General features: G+C 31.8%; 5 protein-coding genes across 6 annotated transcripts; 2 read left to right on the plus strand and 3 right to left on the minus strand.

The window, feature by feature from the left end:
- Positions 1-15: 15 nt before the first annotated feature.
- On the minus strand, positions 16-2,631 carry Cpsf5 (cleavage and polyadenylation specificity factor subunit 5). The gene is made up of 6 exons (XM_074245507.1): positions 2,311-2,631; positions 1,349-1,549; positions 1,131-1,194; positions 463-628; positions 287-401; positions 16-208 (listed from the first exon to the last, which is right to left on the minus strand). Exons 1-6 carry the CDS (start codon positions 2,427-2,429, stop codon positions 187-189), a joined length of 687 nt encoding a protein of 228 aa, XP_074101608.1. The 5' UTR covers positions 2,430-2,631; the 3' UTR covers positions 16-186.
- Positions 2,632-2,784: 153 nt separating this feature from the next.
- On the minus strand, positions 2,785-5,065 carry Arp3 (Actin-related protein 3). The gene is made up of 4 exons (XM_074245503.1): positions 4,822-5,065; positions 4,511-4,691; positions 3,165-4,013; positions 2,785-3,030 (listed from the first exon to the last, which is right to left on the minus strand). The coding sequence occupies exons 1-4, from the start codon at positions 4,863-4,865 to the stop codon at positions 2,851-2,853; spliced, it is 1,254 nt and encodes a 417-aa protein (XP_074101604.1). The 5' UTR covers positions 4,866-5,065; the 3' UTR covers positions 2,785-2,850.
- Positions 5,066-5,293: 228 nt separating this feature from the next.
- Positions 5,294-7,541, plus strand: Mvd (mevalonate diphosphate decarboxylase). Its single transcript, XM_074245504.1, has 8 exons — positions 5,294-5,636; positions 5,700-5,770; positions 5,846-5,913; positions 6,047-6,093; positions 6,197-6,516; positions 6,593-6,886; positions 7,029-7,184; positions 7,293-7,541. Exons 1-8 carry the CDS (start codon positions 5,576-5,578, stop codon positions 7,434-7,436), a joined length of 1,161 nt encoding a protein of 386 aa, XP_074101605.1. The 5' UTR covers positions 5,294-5,575; the 3' UTR covers positions 7,437-7,541.
- Positions 7,542-7,662: 121 nt separating this feature from the next.
- LOC141529105 (acyl-coenzyme A thioesterase 13) lies at positions 7,663-9,089 on the plus strand. The gene is made up of 4 exons (XM_074245512.1): positions 7,663-7,794; positions 7,939-8,049; positions 8,120-8,307; positions 8,511-9,089. Exons 2-4 carry the CDS (start codon positions 7,966-7,968, stop codon positions 8,674-8,676), a joined length of 438 nt encoding a protein of 145 aa, XP_074101613.1. The 5' UTR covers positions 7,663-7,794; positions 7,939-7,965; the 3' UTR covers positions 8,677-9,089.
- Pxn (Peroxidasin) lies at positions 8,696-15,725 on the minus strand. Of its 2 annotated transcripts, XM_074245473.1 has the most exons (7): positions 15,588-15,725; positions 15,001-15,465; positions 13,486-14,003; positions 13,091-13,392; positions 11,877-12,607; positions 10,702-11,573; positions 8,696-10,547 (listed from the first exon to the last, which is right to left on the minus strand). In XM_074245473.1, exons 2-7 carry the CDS (start codon positions 15,192-15,194, stop codon positions 9,121-9,123), a joined length of 4,044 nt encoding a protein of 1,347 aa, XP_074101574.1. In that variant the 5' UTR covers positions 15,195-15,465; positions 15,588-15,725; the 3' UTR covers positions 8,696-9,120. The 2 variants fall into 2 exon arrangements, with proteins under 2 accessions (XP_074101574.1, XP_074101573.1); XM_074245472.1 differs by having other exon boundaries at positions 15,001-15,592.
- Between the last annotated feature and the right edge of the window lie 1,161 nt (positions 15,726-16,886).

Consider the following 16,886-nt stretch of genomic DNA (forward strand, 5'->3'; position numbering starts at 1 on the left):
AACAGAGATCATTGATATAATTATTATGAATATTTATTAATACAAATTGTCATCCGTACTTTTCGCATCCATACACATACATAGTCAGATAATTAATTAAAAATTTATTTTCTCTTGCACTAATTATACTTAAACTTCAAAATTCAAATTATTTTTATTTAATTGTACGTCGGAATTTTACGAGGCTCACATGTAGATGAAATTAAATCTGAAAGAAGAAATTTTCAAATAAATCAACGCTGATTAATTACAATGGAGGTAAAAAATTATTTAACTAATTAATTACCTGCACAGTGACTGAGGTAGAGAAGAAATAATTGGTCCATATCCTTGAGAGTTATCATAAAGTTCAAACAATGGCGCAGCCACAAGTTTGTAATTTTTAGGAACGGCAAAAAGTGCTAAAAAAATAATTTATTAGTCAATTAATTAATATTAATAAATTATTTTAAATTACAATACCTTTTTCTTGAAGCTGAACTAAAAACAATTTCTTGTGTTCTTTAGGTTTAGTAATATGTGGTGGAACATACGGATACTGAGGTGGTTCAAAATTGGGTCTCCACCAATTTCCAATAGTGTCTTCAATCACCCATTCCTGTTTGACACCATCCTGACGCCCCAGTGTCTGAAAAACGTACGTAAGTTTCAAAAATTGTCTACTAAAATTAAAAACATTTATTCAACAATTTAAAACTTCAAAGCTTACACTAAATTTTACAATCTTTTTTTTCAAAAGCTTAGAACATAGTTCTAACACAGAATGATTCTTAAAATTTCATAAAAAATTTTGAATTAAAATTTTTCTAAACTATGTTCTTAGCTGATTAAATTACAAATTTTACTACTGTAAAAATATAATAATAAAGAAATCGCCGGACATGCAGCATGTAGTGAAAAAATCAATCAATTTTTTTTTTTTTTTTGACTGATATTTTATCAATGATTTTAACAAGAGTAGAGAAAAATGTGAGAGCTACATGCCCAGTTACATTGATCGTACAAAATATAAAATATATTTTAATTATCACAGATCATGGTGTATCTATAAATAAATTACAAAACTTAGAGCTAAATCTTAACCACCCTTGATACAGGGTAGCAAAGGGAGCCACGATGTTAGCCGTTACCTCTGTCAAGAGCCGTTTTAGGCCCTCTACCTCATCTTCTCCAGCGTTTAATTCTCCTCCAGGCCTGAAATTATAAAAAAAAATAATTCATTAATATTTATAATAATAATTAAAATATAAAAAATTAAATTAGCCGACATTTAAAGATTTTTATGACTTTTTTTTTTATTAAAAAAATTTTTTATAAATTTTTTTATTAAAAAAATAAAGAAACTTACAATTTAAAAAAGGTTGTACCAAGCTGGAGCAAAAGTACATGAGGCAGCCCATGCTCATGTACCAAAAGAACTCCTTCGACACTCCTACGCATCCCAATCTTGTCAAATTCATCTCGCATACGCTGAAATCTTGCCGGAACAGACGGGTCTTTTTCAAACAGCGGCTCTTTCGTTCCAAAAGTATAGTTTGTCAAAGGATATCTATGATAAACGAGTTTTATACACATTGTTAACAATCTTCTTTCCTTTACAATTTAAAACAACAAATTTATCTAAAATATATAATAAATCTTCAGTGGTAACTCTTCTTGCTTTTAAAAAATAAACATACCAATTTATAAAACAATCTTCAAGCTTTTACAAACAATTACAATTGTTAAAAATTATACATTCTTCTTTTTTTACCGAACAAATTTTTAATTATACATTCAAGTAATAATTAACCTTGTTTTTATAAATTTACTCGATCAATTATCGAGTAATTATCTTAACAATAGTATTTATTAATAATAATAATAATAATAATAATTTAACAAAATTACCAGACAAAAAAAAATACATTTTTTTTACAATTTTAAACAAATTTTTTTTTTTTTTGACATGCGCTCATGAATAAAATTGTTTACAATAACAGTAAATATGTTCATTTTTTTTTTTTTTTTTTAACAATTGCGGTAACAAAATAATTACCGAAAATCAATAAATAATTAAATAACAATTGTTCAGAAAAATATTAAAAATTAAATATGAATTTACTTTAAAATAATTATTTAGTACATAGTACAGTTTAAATATACATTAAATATTTTATATTTATTAATTGTAAGTGATAATTTGCACAGACAGACATTGTCTAGTTAGAGCGTCACATTGTGTATGTAAATTTATCATGGGCGCGTTACAAGTGTCCAGGTTATGAAAGTATAGCAATAATAAATTTACACTCTGTTTTTTTTACTTACAAATTAACAGTCCTAAGAATAGTTACAGATTGATTTTGCACAGGCTTGCCCTCAAAGGAGCTGTTGCTGGACCGGCGTGGCCATCCGCTTCCTTTAACCTGAGTAGTCGCCATTGCCATATTTGATATTTGCTCTTCTGACCAGAGTTTTCAGAGAATTGTTTGAATTTAACTTGCAATATATGTATACACTGTACTGAATTTACGGCACATCGCACATCTGCTTTTGTAACAATAATAACAATAACAACAATAATAATAATGCTTTGAAACAAGCATCGACTTTTTTCTGATTCGGCGCAGCGTCATCTAGATTGTGCGACACCTGGTGGCGGGAAATACAAACACAAGGCGGGAAATTTTTTAATTTATTTTAAATCAGCGAGCAGCTGATCATTTTTATTTTATTGATAAAAAAAATAATTAAAAATAAAAGTATAAAAATCTAAAAAAAAAAAAAATTATTTACAATTAATTAAAATCTAAATTTTTAAATTTTATTAATAATATTTATTAGTAATAATTACATATTTGATATATATTAAACAACACTGCGGAACACTGGATTGTAGCGGCAAATTCCTGGTCCATATTCTTGGTAATCTTTTTTCGTATGACAAACCTGGTAGAATTCAGGCCCACTTGCTAATAAAGCTCCGCCAAACCAAACTGCACAACGTTGTTTATGATGCGTAATAACGCGAACGTCAATTGCCGTAGGCTGTAAAAAAAATTATAAAGATTAAATAATTATATTAAATTATGAAATCGATTTTTTTTTTTTTTTTTGTGAAATTTAGTCATTATTTAATAAATCAAAATTTTATTTATTAAAAAAAAAAAAAAACAACTTACCGTAATATGACCACCGCTCAATTTTTCACTGAGCTTCAACCGAGCGTCAACCATTTTTTTGACGTCTCTCTGTAACCTTCTTCCAAAATCTTTGAACATCGTAGATCCACCAGAAAGCACAATATTTTTGTACAACGGTCTGCGGACATCAATTGGACAATTCTGGATGACATCATCGACAATCTCTCCTAGCGGCGTGGTAAAATCAGGATTAGCGAATTCTGGATGAAAGAATATCTCTGGGCCCAAGAATCTTTCATACCCAACATCAACATTGAAGGACTGTTGCGTGATACTATTGACTCCAGTGTGCTGCTTGAATTTAGTCGGATCGCTGTCATACTTGGCAAACTCCTTGGCGATGTCTGGACATATATAGCAGTACTTCTCCTTGATAGCCTTGGCAGTCTCCAGAGATTGTTCTGGCGGAATACCAACTTCGCGCTCTCTCAGCAGACTCTGGATGAAGTACGTGATGTCACGTCCGGCGATCGGAATGTGTTTGATACAGCTCCCGATTACGAACCCAGAGGCCACGGGAATCACGTGGGTCACTCCGTCTCCGCTGTCGACTACTATTCCCGTCAGCGAGCGGTCTTCCACGGATTTCGCTGTCCAAGAAGCTGCTAATGCCAGCACTGCTTGCACCGCGATGTACAGACCAGGAACGTTGAAAGACTCGAACATTATTTCCGCCATGTACTCACGGTTCTCCGGAGTATTTAATGGAGGCTCTGTTAGGAGGAAATAATGGTCCTCTGGCTCTGCTCGGAGGTATTTGAAGATACATTGCTGGAGGAAACGCTCCATTAGGTCCCAGTCTTCAACTAATCCATGTCTTACTGGATACTGAAAATAAAATTTTGTATTTAATTATTGTTTTATAATTTTATTAATTATATAAATATAAATTATTAAGAGAATAAAAATAATTTTGTATCTTGTAAATTATTGACATTTTTAATTATATAAGCTCATCCCGATGTTACACTCATCAGAAGCTTTCATTTGAGTACCCACATCAATTTTTCATATATTTTATATATTTTATATATTTATATATATTCTATATATATATATATATATATATATATATATATATATATATATATATATATATATATATATATATATAAAATATATCAAAAATGCATGTGGGTACTCAAATGAAAGCTCTTGATGAATATAATATCAGGATGAGCTTATATTTTAAAAAATGTCAATATTTAATAAAATACAGTGAAATGTAAAAAAAAAAATGACAACTGTCTTCTGATTTAATTTTAATAAAAATTTTTACTAACTATAAATAAATAACTCTAAAATTTTTAAAACACTAAAAATACCTTAATTGAATAACCAGGGGAATTAAAAGCTTCATATCCAATATAAAAATCTAAATCTTCAACACCCTTGGTCACTCTTCTGGCCGAGTTATCTCCAACTTTGGCAGTTTCTTTAATTGAAATGGCTGAAGGGATTGTCAGCTGGGGATCCCTGTTACCAGCAAAGCCCAATTTTGTGTACCTACAATAATTAACCAATAATTAAAAAAAAAAAAAAAAAACAAAATACACACACTTGGTATACAATAGCAACACTTATTAATAACAATGAGTAATAGAAACAAGTGAGCAGTAAATAACCAGCAACTCACCCGGTCCCAACATCAATTACACACGCTGGTGGGTGACCCAGCATCTTAAACTTAGTATTTTATTGAGCACTTGCACTAACTAAATAGCTAATAAATTATCCTCAGGATTTTCAGCAGCAGGTTTTTATTTTTACAAATGTTTATTTATTGTTTAACTGTAATCAGCTTTCAGAGAAAAATTATTGTACTGCCGCGCCTTCGAAAAAAATCTCGGTGACAAGGCGAGAGAGAGTGCAATTACCGGCTATACTTTAGTACTTTAGTCATACTTACACTTACATTTAATATACATGTGAACAACTTACATATACTATATGTGTATATTTATCATTTTTTGTTATCATTAAGCACGTTTTTTACTGATAAATAAAAAAAAACTCCATTTGTCAAGTAATTTTTTAAAATGTAATTACAGATATAGTTTCATTAATTTTTTATATTATTTTAAATACAAAAAATATATAGTGTGATTCTTTAGTTAAAAATAAAAATGGCGCGCTTACCGACCGGGAAAAAAAGTAAAAAAAAAAATGACAGTCTGTCTTTGTCACACTTGTGTATTTACTCAGTGGAAAATACATGTAAATAAATGTACAGCTTAGGTATTTATAATATGTATTTTAATGTCAAGTTTTAAATTAGTATTACAATGGATACGTGAAGAGAAATCAAAACGTCAGCAGATTTTTATGCTTTCGTTGTCACACTTTCAGTCCAAGTTTCAAGTTTGACGGTTCTGAATTTTATTATAAATATGAATAACAATAATATTGTTACTTGTATAGCTCCTGTTAATATTGCAGTTATTAAATACTGTAAGTATATTTATTTAACTATTTTTTTTTTATTTTTGATAATTTTGATTTTTTTATTTTTAGGGGGAAAAAGAGATGATGATCTGATTTTACCTGTCAATGATTCTATTAGCTTGTCTTTGGACACTAAACAGGTAAATTGTCATTTTATTTATTGTTTTTTTTTTTTTTTTTTTTTATTTTATTTTAACGGCTGATTATTTCTTCAGTTATGCACGAAGACTACTGTGATGGCTAGTCCTAATTTTAAGGAGGATAAAATTTGGCTGAATGGCAGGTAAGTTTTAATATTTTAATTTAAATCCTTAAAAAAAATTAAGATGAAGATTATCAGATGTTTGATAATTTTTGTAAATTTTATTAAGAATTAATTATTATTATTTTTTTTTTTTTTTTTTTTTTTTTTTTAGAGAAGAATTAATGAATAATAAAAGACTCCAAAATTGTTTACAAAGGAGTAAGTAACTTAAATAAATTAAATTACTAATTTAAAAAATTACTCCAATTAAAATTTATTAAAAAATTTCTAATTTGTCAATTTTTTTTTTTTATTAAATTAGTAAAAAGTAAAGTGACTTTGACAAACGAGATGGAATTATGGAAAATTCACATTTGTTCAAACAACAATTTTCCAACTGCGGCCGGTCTCGCGTCTAGCGCAGCTGGATATGCTTGTCTGACAGCAGCACTAGCCAAATTATACAATTACACCGAAAATATCAGCGAGATCGCTAGAACTGGGTCAGGATCAGCGTGTAGAAGCGTCTTTGGCGGCTTCGTCAGATGGTACATGGGCTCCGAGCCAACTGGAGTCGACAGTATCTCCAAGCAAATAGCTCCAGCTTCTCATTGGCCTGAGATGAGAGTTATCATTTTAGTTGTAATTAATATTTTTAATTCCTGAGCACAAAACTTATGATAGAAGTAATTAAAAAATTTTTTTATTATATTTGCAGGTAAATGATTCGAGTAAAAAAATTTCTAGCGCAGTAGGAATGAAGCGATGTGTCCAAACATCAGAGCTTCTAAAATACCGCGCTGAAGTTTGTGTTCCTAAGAGAGTCGAGTTGATGCAAAAAGCTATTATTAATAAAAATTATCAGCAATTTGCAGAGTTGACTATGAAAGATTCAAATCAAATGCACGCAGTGTGTCTTGACGCGTATCCGTCTTTTAATTACCTCACTGATGTTTCTCACGCAATTATTGATTTAATTAATTCTTATAATGAAGCTAGCAACACTATTAAAGTAAGTAATTAAAAATTTTTTAATTATTATTTAAAAGGATAATTAATCTAGACATTTTATAATTTTTTTACAAATAAATTATTGCAAAAAAAAATTAATTTTAAAAAATTATAAATAAAATGTTTTTTTTTTTTTTTGATAGGTTGCGTACACAAATGACGCAGGTCCAAATACTGTTTTATACCTCTTAGAAGAGAACGTTCCTCAAGTTCTTGGCCTTATAGATCATTTCTTCCCTTCTACTGGGAAAGATGATTACAAAAGAGGGGATTTCCCTATTAGTATTCCTCCATTAAAGGTACTAAGTTTTTTATTTATTTTTCTTGGAAAAATTCATTCATTTTTAAAATGTAAATCTTTTTTTTTTTTTTTTTTTTTTTTTTTTTTTTTTTTTTTTTTTTAACAGGATTTAGTAGAAAAATTGAATTGTAAAAAGCACCAAGGTTCTATAAAAAGTATTATTTACACCCGAGTCGGAGAAAGTCCCACGTATCTTGATGATCCCAGCGAGCATCTGTTGAATAATTCCGGACTTCCGAAAGGCCTTTAAAAATAGGACCACATTGTTACGTTTTTTATAATAAATGTATACTAATTTTTTTACTGTGGATTTTATACGGGTTTTATAAAAATATATAATAAATTGTTTTCATTATTTGGAAAATTTATGTTCTATTACCTGACAGCTTTTAAAAAGAGCCTTTTATTGTAATTTTATTTATCTGACTTAAAAAAAAGAAAAAATTAATGTCAGTATTTTAAAATAAATTATTTATTTTATTAATGATAAAAAAAATCTGGCTTATCTAAAAAAAAAAAAAAATTATACTTACATTATTATAATTATAAATTTATTTATGGGCTAAGAAAATTAAGATTGTAAATTTTGACATCAGCTGAGATAAATAGTAAGTAAATAATAATAATTTAATAATTTTTATTGAATAAATTCACGAAAAATTATTTTTTAATAATTTAATTGTTATAAAATTATAAAAAAAAATTTTATCTGTCAATTTCAGTGTTATAAAAATTAATGTATTAATTTTTAGGTTATAAAAATTTGTTAAATAATTAAAATGGCATCCCGCGGATTGGAGTTAATAAAAGCCGCAATTGAGAACACTTTAAAAACAAAAACATGGGGTTCATTTTTAAAAAATGTAAATTTCAATTTTTAATTATTTATAACAAATGATCAGCTGTGATTATTAATTTTTATATGAATTGTAGCTTGAAGTCCTGTCAGCTGATAAAGGTAATTGCACTGCGGAATTTACTGTTCAAGAAGAGCAACTAAACCACGGAGGCACTCTTCACGGTGGTTGTACGTGCAGCCTCATTGACAATGTATCAACCTACGCGTTGGTGACACACGCCAAGAATCCTCATCCTGGTGTCTCTGTTGACTTGCACGTCTCGTAAGTACTAAATCAATATATATTTTGTTTTGTTAGGTGTAATTACACACTCCAAGTCATAAATTAAATTTTAAAAATTCTTCTGAAGAATATTTTGCTCTGGTAAATTGCGAGCAATTTAGTTTTACATGTATTTATAAATAATAACTGTAATTTACTGAAACAAAATTTTTTTCATTAACAAGCCTCAATTTTTCCATCAGATTTATAAAATCAGCACTGCCGGGTGAAGTAATAACAATAGAAGCTAAAACTAAAAAACTCGGGCGCACTTTAGCTTTCCTGGATGTTGAAATGTTCAAGAAGAAGGATGGCTCGCTGATTGCTCGAGGATCTCACACTAAATTCGTGGGATTTGATCAAAAATAAAAAATTATTAAACTAGTAGTGATTTTTAAGTAAGCAAGTTGACTATTTATAAATTTATTATATACAATGCGGTACAATTGCAAGCATAGCTGCCGGGTTGAACATTTATTTACAAAAAATAAAAAAAAAAAAAAAACTCTAAAGTTACTGAATTAATAATTTATATAAAAACATATTTTAATAATTATTTAAATCAGTGACCAAAAAATAATTCTTAATCAATTTTAATTTTTTAAAAACAATTTAAATTAAATTAGCAGACATGTAAAAATTTTTAGATTTTTTTTTTACTAAAAAAATAATTAAAAAATTAAAAAAGCTAACTATAGTATTAATTTAAAAAAAAAAAATTGTCTATTGGTATCACTGTTAAAAAAAATCGCTAATTATTTAATTGCATCAGTTAAGCGTAACTATCAACAGTAATTAAAAAACTCTAAATAATTAAATTAAATCTCCAGCCATCCAGCTGTCAATAGTATTATTAGTACTCTTAATAAACTCCTTGAGTTCATCGACCCTCTTAGAAATTTTATTAACCAGCTTGTTAAGTATCCTGGCCTCTTCCTTGACATGTTCGACCATCATGACAACCTTGTCTTTGCTGTTATCATAATAATTTCCATCAACGAGCTGCTGGTGAGTATTAAAGACCTCCAGATATTTTTCCGCAGTCGGCGACCTGGGCAGCCTGACCCTGGGCAAGTTTCCATTGACACTCGTGCAAGTGGAGTCCAGGTCTCCGCAGCACTGAGACCAGAATCTCAAATCAACCGCCGGGATGTCCTGACAAGAAACCATTTTCTCTCCATCTGTTTCAGGAAGCACGAAGACATTCTTCTGAATCCTGGTGATGTTGTCTCCATTGTCGCATAAAATTCTTGCGAGGCTAGTCTGCTTGATCTGCTGGAGCTGCTCGGGCTTGAAGGTCGAGGGGTTTTCGTACCAGAGCCGGTCAGCGTCTCTGGTCCGCTTGAATTGCTCGAGAAGAAGACACTTGAAGAGCGGACCGACCTTTGCTCCAGGCAATTGGTCCTCCAGAATTCCTCCGACCCAGACGTCGATGTTCCCCGGGTGTCCGTAGAGCTCCTGGAGCTTCCTCCGGACCTTCGCGTTGGATATTTCATTAGCAAGCTCGTCAAAGCTGTCAAATTCGTGGGAAAAATTGCAGAACTTTCTCCACTCTAGGTACCCTGGAATTCCATGCTCGCGCGCTCGCTGGATGTTCATCGCCGCCAGGTCCAGCGCGACAGCGTGAGCAGTTCTGAACAGCTGCTCCGTCAGCTCAGTGTTGAGATTTTCTTCGGGCATTTTGAGCTTCGCTGCAGTCGCGAACATTCCCCGGAGAAGAGGATCTACTCCGCCTTCGTCGACCAGCCGCCAGGGAGAGAAGAAAGCATCTCGCAAATTCAAAGGACCCTGAGGAATGCTAGACAAGTCTTCGTTCAGACGCTCCAATCTCGGCTGGATTATCGAGTGTCCGAATCTTAAAGCTGCTGTCGCGAAGACGTTGGAGATACTCGCGTCTAGCTCGGGATTGTAACCCGTCCAGGTACCTATTAGTTCTTCAGTAGTTTGTCCGAATATTATTGGTAGCCAGTGCTGGTAAGTTATGTGCTGCATCTCCGCGCCTACTATTTTTCGGGATTCTTGGTAAAGTCTCTCCCCGCTCCAGTGGGGGTTCAGTTCCCCGAGAATTTGCGCTATTCGGTTGTGCTCTCGCAGCCAGAGTGTATGCATCGCTAGTAATCCTACCTGCTCGTTTGCTCGGATGTCTCCAGCGACGAAGCAGTTTATTGTGGATTCTATGGGGTTTCTTCGGCAGTCGACGAATTGGCCAGGTGTTGAGTAAGGTAGCAATGGTTTTTTACCTGAAAAATATTTTTAATTAATTATAATAATAAAAATTTTGAACACGTCAGTATTATTATTATTTTTTTAACAAGCTTAAAATTAATAGAAATAATAAAAATTTTTTTTTTTTTTTTTTTTTTTTTTTTTTTTTTTTTTCTTTTTTTTTTTTACCAGGTAAAGTAACTCCTTCTCTCAGTAATCCTCTATTGTCATTACGGTCAGCATCATTATTAAGCGACCTTGATGGAGTCATATCTCTGAGATCCAAAGCCAGATCATCGTTGTATCCATAAACCTGAGAGGCGTCTAAATAACTAGTCAACTGATTCATCTGCTCCCGAAGCATAATTCCTTGACCCCAGAGAATACTAGTCATTCCGGAACCGCAGACCGCGCTCGTCCGTATGAAATCGATGCACCGTCTATTAGAGATTCTTGGATCCCCCGGCGGCACTTGCATGGGAAAGCACGGCGCTGCGTTCTCACAGGACTTTTTACAATCTATTCCGTCCCAGGACTCGGAAGAAACAGCTGGCAAAGCGTGGTCCAAATCGTGGTCTAGAAACTGGCCCCACTGCATCACCATGTGCGTGATCCTCGAGTCTGACGATATCTTTGTTGTAGAAATAAGCTTGGTGGACACCAACCTCGCGGGAGGTTTCTTGAATCCGTAGTAAAGCCTCGAGGGGTCCCAGCCGATGGGTTGCGAGAACCCGTTCTCGTAAATCGGCTGGAGTATGCGGCGGAACCCGGTGTAAGACGATCCCCAGGTGGGATGCTTCAAATTGTTGCAGCTACCGTCTATGCTTCTGTACTTGGTGTGGAAGCATAAATTATTGCAAGTGTGTTTTTTTCTGTGCCCGGTGCAGCCTGAAAGTCTTTCTATTTCTGCTATCTGCTCGGAGGTCAGTATGTCCTCGTATTTGAAGGGTGTTGATGAATTTACTGACATTCCTTTGTCCATGAAACGCCGGATGTTTAGTAGAGTCCTTTCGAAAATTTCTGCTGGTCTTGCTGCTGCTCTGGCGACTGCGTTTGGGAACCTGGTGATTTTTATTTTGATTATTTTAATTTTTGATTGGAAAAAAATTTATATTAAAATTTTTTTGGTTGAAAAAATTGGTTTAAAAATGATTTATAAAATTTATTATTAAAAATTTTAATTAATGCATTGAAAATTAATTTTTTTATTTATATTAAGGACTAAAGAATTAAATAAATTATAAATTATTAATTTCCAAAATTTTTAATAAAAATCAATTATAAATTTTTAATTTAATTCCAAAAATTAAATAATTAATCTTTAATTAAAAATAAATTAAAAAAAATAAAATTGAAACTCTGACCTAGTGACGCGGAATGGATCAAAATGCCTTGGCTCTTTGGCATCATTCTTAACTCCAAAGAGCGACTCAAGCGTCTGATTAATAGCTCGGTCAATTGTCTCAGTTGCGTCATTAAACGCACGCCTTATCAGCGTGTCAGAGGTGGACCCAATGCTGTTGCTGATGGTGTTGCTGCTGCCCAGGACTGGGTGTACTTGCAGCAGACATTGCGCGGTGACGCGTCCATTATTATTGACAGCAGTGCACTCGTACCGTCCGGAATCCGCCAGCGAGATGTTCTGGATGTACAGCGAGCCTCCCCGGGAGATTTTTATCGAAGAAACTCTCGGCTCCAGCGCACTGCCGTCCTTTTTCCACTGAATTACAGGCTTAGGTTCGCCCGCGGCGCGGCAAGGGATCTCCACGGTGGCTCCCACTTCGCTGTCCAGGTTCTTTGGGGGCTCGTAGATCAATTTCGGGGGGCTGGAATTTTTTTCCAGCACCCGCAAGTCCGCGCTGACCTCCGCGAAGCCGTTGGCATTGCGAGCCTGGCAGACGTATCTCGCTGAGTCCCGAGGTGTTGCGGAGAGGATTCTTAAAATTGAGGACTGGTCTTGGAGATATATTCGCTGGTTGTCGGAGTAAATTCGCTGCCCGTCTTTCCACCATTCTAGTGTTACTGGCATCTGGCTGTCTGCTTTGCAAGTGAAGCTTATGTCTTCTCCGGCTGTTACCGTTTGGGAAGATGGTAACTGGAAATTTTTTAATTGTTGATTTTATTATTACAATTATTTTAAAATTTAATCTTGAAATTTTTATAATAAACTAATTATTATAAAAAAAAATTTTTTTTTTTTATAAATATATTAAAAAATTATCAAATGTTTCAATTAAAAAATAATTATTTTAAATTGTATCTTTCAAAACAATTGAGTAATTATTTTAAACAATGAATTAAACATAATTAAGATCAAAGATACAAACTCTAAAATAGATTTCTAAAATCAATTGAATCAATTATATGAATTGAATAAGTATATTTATTAAGCATTATCTAAAATTAATATCTTTAATCAGTGAATCACATTATTATCGAGTTCCGACAATCTTATATCCCATAAGACACTTGCAGTTGAGTATTACTCATACATTAATTAATTAATTAATTGCTTAATTTGTGACATATTTTTTTTTTTTTTTTTTATTTAATAATAAATAATTAATTTAAAAATTACCTGAGTAAAACGAATCGCCGGGCTGACAGTAATAACAGCGCGAGCTTTCCGAGAAACTTCAGCGCCCATTTTACTCTCAGCAATACACTCATACTCTCCAATATCATCGACAGTCACTCGAGGAATAACAAGAGTCCCGTCTTGTTTCAAAATGTACTTTTTGCCGTCGACATTAACTTGGTCGGAGTTTCTCATCCATTTAACAGCCGGCTTTGGATCCCCATCAACGCGACAAGTGAAGTATGCAGTCTCGCCTTCTTGCACTTCAACATCTCCGGGACCTTGGAGTATTTTTGGAGTCTCTGAAAGTTTTTATTCGTAAATTAGTATCAATTATTTAAGAATAATTATTTTTATTAAAATTAAAATTTTTAATTATAATTAAAAAGACTTACTGCAGTGAAAATCGTGTATCGTCATAGTTGTCAGTGACTTGCCCTGCATTTCTTCAGGCGACTGACAAATAGCAGCCATCTCAGTCGGCTTATCTCTCAATCTCTCTACCAGCCACAACAAATCACAATCACAGACCAGATCATTGGAATCGAGCCGCAATCTGGTCATCGAGCCGATATTCTCGAAAGCAGCGGCGGGTATTTTCTTCAGCTGATTGTTATGCAGAAATAGCCGCTCAAGACGAGGTAAGTTGCTGAATGTGTTGGGCAATATCTCCATAAGTTTGTTGTTTTGCAGATAAAGCTGTCTCAGATTCGGCAAGTGTGAGAACGCCCCGGGCGTTATTGATGTTATGTAATTTTTATACAAATAAAGAATCCTCAGCCTCGGCAGCCCGATGAAAGTATTTGCGCTTAGGTGCTTTACTTTGTTGTCATTCAGGAGGATTGTGTCCATGTGCTTGAGACCGTGGAATGTCCCCGGTTGTAAGTCCACTATGTCGTTGAATCGTAAATCTCTGGAGAATTATTTTATATGGAAGATTTAATTTTGTCAAGGTCATTTTTTTTTTTTTTTTTTAATCATTGATATTTTTAATTAAAGATGTAAGCTCATTGAATGAAAATATTTATTTATTTATTTATTTTTTTTTTTCACAGGAAACATTATTGGGAACTGGATGTTTAAGCTATCTCTGTGTATTTTTATCTCTGATTCAAATAGTGGCGTTTATTTTAACAGTCTAAAATTATGATTTATTATGACTTATTTTTTGATAAATCTTTCTGGGTATCTAAATTTAAATTTAATAAATATTTTCATTTTTATATTGTGACTAAAATATTTATCGTGTTCTCATTAAAAAAATTTTAAGTTGAGACAATGCTGGTATTTATTCCTGACAATTATTAATGAACGGCTGATAACTTTTGATGACGAATATCTATTTGGGTCGTTATTCTTGATTTTTTTTTTCAAAAAGTTGAGTGTATTTTGCTAATTTTATGATAATTAAATCAACAGGCACCAGATTTTTTTTTCTTTTTAACTAATATTAAATAAAATTACATCAATAATTTTTTTTAATACAAATTGAATTTTATAAAAAATTTTGGAGTAAAAATCTTTAAAATCGTCAAAAGCTGTTATTTAAAGTCTTTAAGGATTTTTATGTTCCATAAAATAATTATAGTATTTATTCGCAAAATAATAATCACTGTAATTATTTGCAGCGCCAGCATAAAAAACTTAAATTATGCATATTAAACGCCACATAATCAATCTTTATTAAATTAAAGTAAAAAGATTATTCATGTTTTTTTTTTTTTTTTTTTTTTTTTTTTTTGTAAAAAATTGTTAATGGATTTTATTATAAGAATGAATAATGTTTGTTGATTTATAAATTTAATAATTACTACAATAATTTTAAATACACTCTTTTTATAGCAAAGTTAAATAATTTTATAAAATAAAATTTATTTAATAATTTAATAAAAAAAAATAAAATGACTTACAAAATAGTAGTATTCGTCGGAACTCTTGGCACAAAAGTAATCCCTTGATACATACATCTGACACTGGAGTGATAGCACCAACATTTATCAGGACAATTAATAAAAAAACTATTTTTTTCCAGCGTATGGACCTCTAATCCCAGAATGAGCACCAGAAGCACCAAACTGCAGCACAACTCATTGAAAAGTTTCATTTTGCCGTGGAGGAATCCGTCAATCAGCACCAAGTAAGAGTAAATCCATTAAAAAAAAACCCAATTAAAAATACTTTATCCGGTAGACTTTGAAGATCACATTGCCTGTTTTATTTCTTCTTCACAAAACTGATATATTTAATTAAATTCAATGCAAGCAGCATGTAGACTTAATAGTACGTGGGCAAGAATAAGCTGCCGAGCAACCAGCAACCAGTAATATGTTGAATATACACATTAAAACTCACGAATCCACGAGGCAATAAAAAGACTAAGAGCAAGAATAAGAAGAAAAGAAAGAGAAGGAGAGTGAGTTATTGGTTGGAAGATGGAGTAAGAAAATAGAAGAAAAGGTAGAGGCCAACCGAGAAGGTACAAAAATTAATACTTAACTATAAGTATAAGTTCAAGACACAACAGTAGGAGTGATCAACTAAGACTGAAGACAAGCTAAGACTCTAGAATTATTCAGGCAAGACTGGGAATATCTCCATGTATGTGTAAGTACATATCATATGTGTATGTATAGTTTAATACAATAATATTTAATTTTATTATTATTATTATTATTTTTTAAAATATAAGCTCATCCCGAAGTTACACTCATCAAGAGCTTTCATTTGAGTACCCACATGTATTTTTGATATATAATATATATATATATATATATATATATATATATAAAATATATGAAAAAATGATGTGGGTACTCAAATGAAAGCTCTTGATGAGTATAACTTCGGGATGAGCTTATATCTTTGAAAAACACAGCATTTGACCAGATACAAGATCATTTCTTCATTTCTAAAAGTATAAAAATTTTTAATTAATAATTAATAAATAATAATATTAATAATGATAATTTTTAAAATCTTGATATTAATATTATCTAAGACTCTAGAGTTATTCAGGCAAGACTGAGAATATAAGTATGTATAAGTAATCACACGTGTATGTATAATATAATATAATATAATATTAAATATAACAAGATAACCGATGTATATACTTGATATTATATTGTAATTTATAATAATAGCAATAAGTAATGTTATACTAATGCTTGAGTGCAGTAAGATATATGAACAAAAGGTTTCCGCTGGAACCAGAGACGAACTTTTTTAACACATTCAGCCGGACAGCGGCTCTATGAGTGACACTAGCTTGACTGAAACTTTTACCAACGCGGTACCATGCCACACATGAATCACACTTGAATGCGGAGATGGAGAACACTGTGGTAGATGGAGATTGTAAAATCAACCAAGAATCAACTGGATGTATGGTATATATATATAAGTATAATGCTATGCTGGCGATACCAGACTTCTCAGCCTACTCTTATACTCAAGTAGTTTTATATTTTAAGTATCTGCTGCTACTTGGAGAAAGGGAGACTTTACTCCATGGTAATATTCTGTTGAATGTATTTATGTCACTGCGTTTCTGATCCGATAATTTTTTGGAAAAATTTTTAGTTTATAGTTTTTATATTTATTTGATAGATACTATTGAAAGTTATGAATAAGAATTATTGATATTTATACAATAGTCATTTTTGTTGGGTTTATCTATATTTATTTGTAGTTTATGATATCAATTTTATTTGGAATGATAAAAATATGTAAATATTGAAGATAAATATTTTGTTGCAATCTAGAAATTTTTTTCTTCTTCTTTGTTATGTAATTT

The sequence above is a fragment of the Cotesia typhae genome, unplaced genomic scaffold (assembly GCF_013202065.1).
Source record: "Cotesia typhae breed Kobodo isofemale line unplaced genomic scaffold, CoteBio_Ctyphae contig_44, whole genome shotgun sequence".
In the NCBI taxonomy this organism is placed as follows: domain Eukaryota; kingdom Metazoa; phylum Arthropoda; class Insecta; order Hymenoptera; family Braconidae; genus Cotesia; species Cotesia typhae.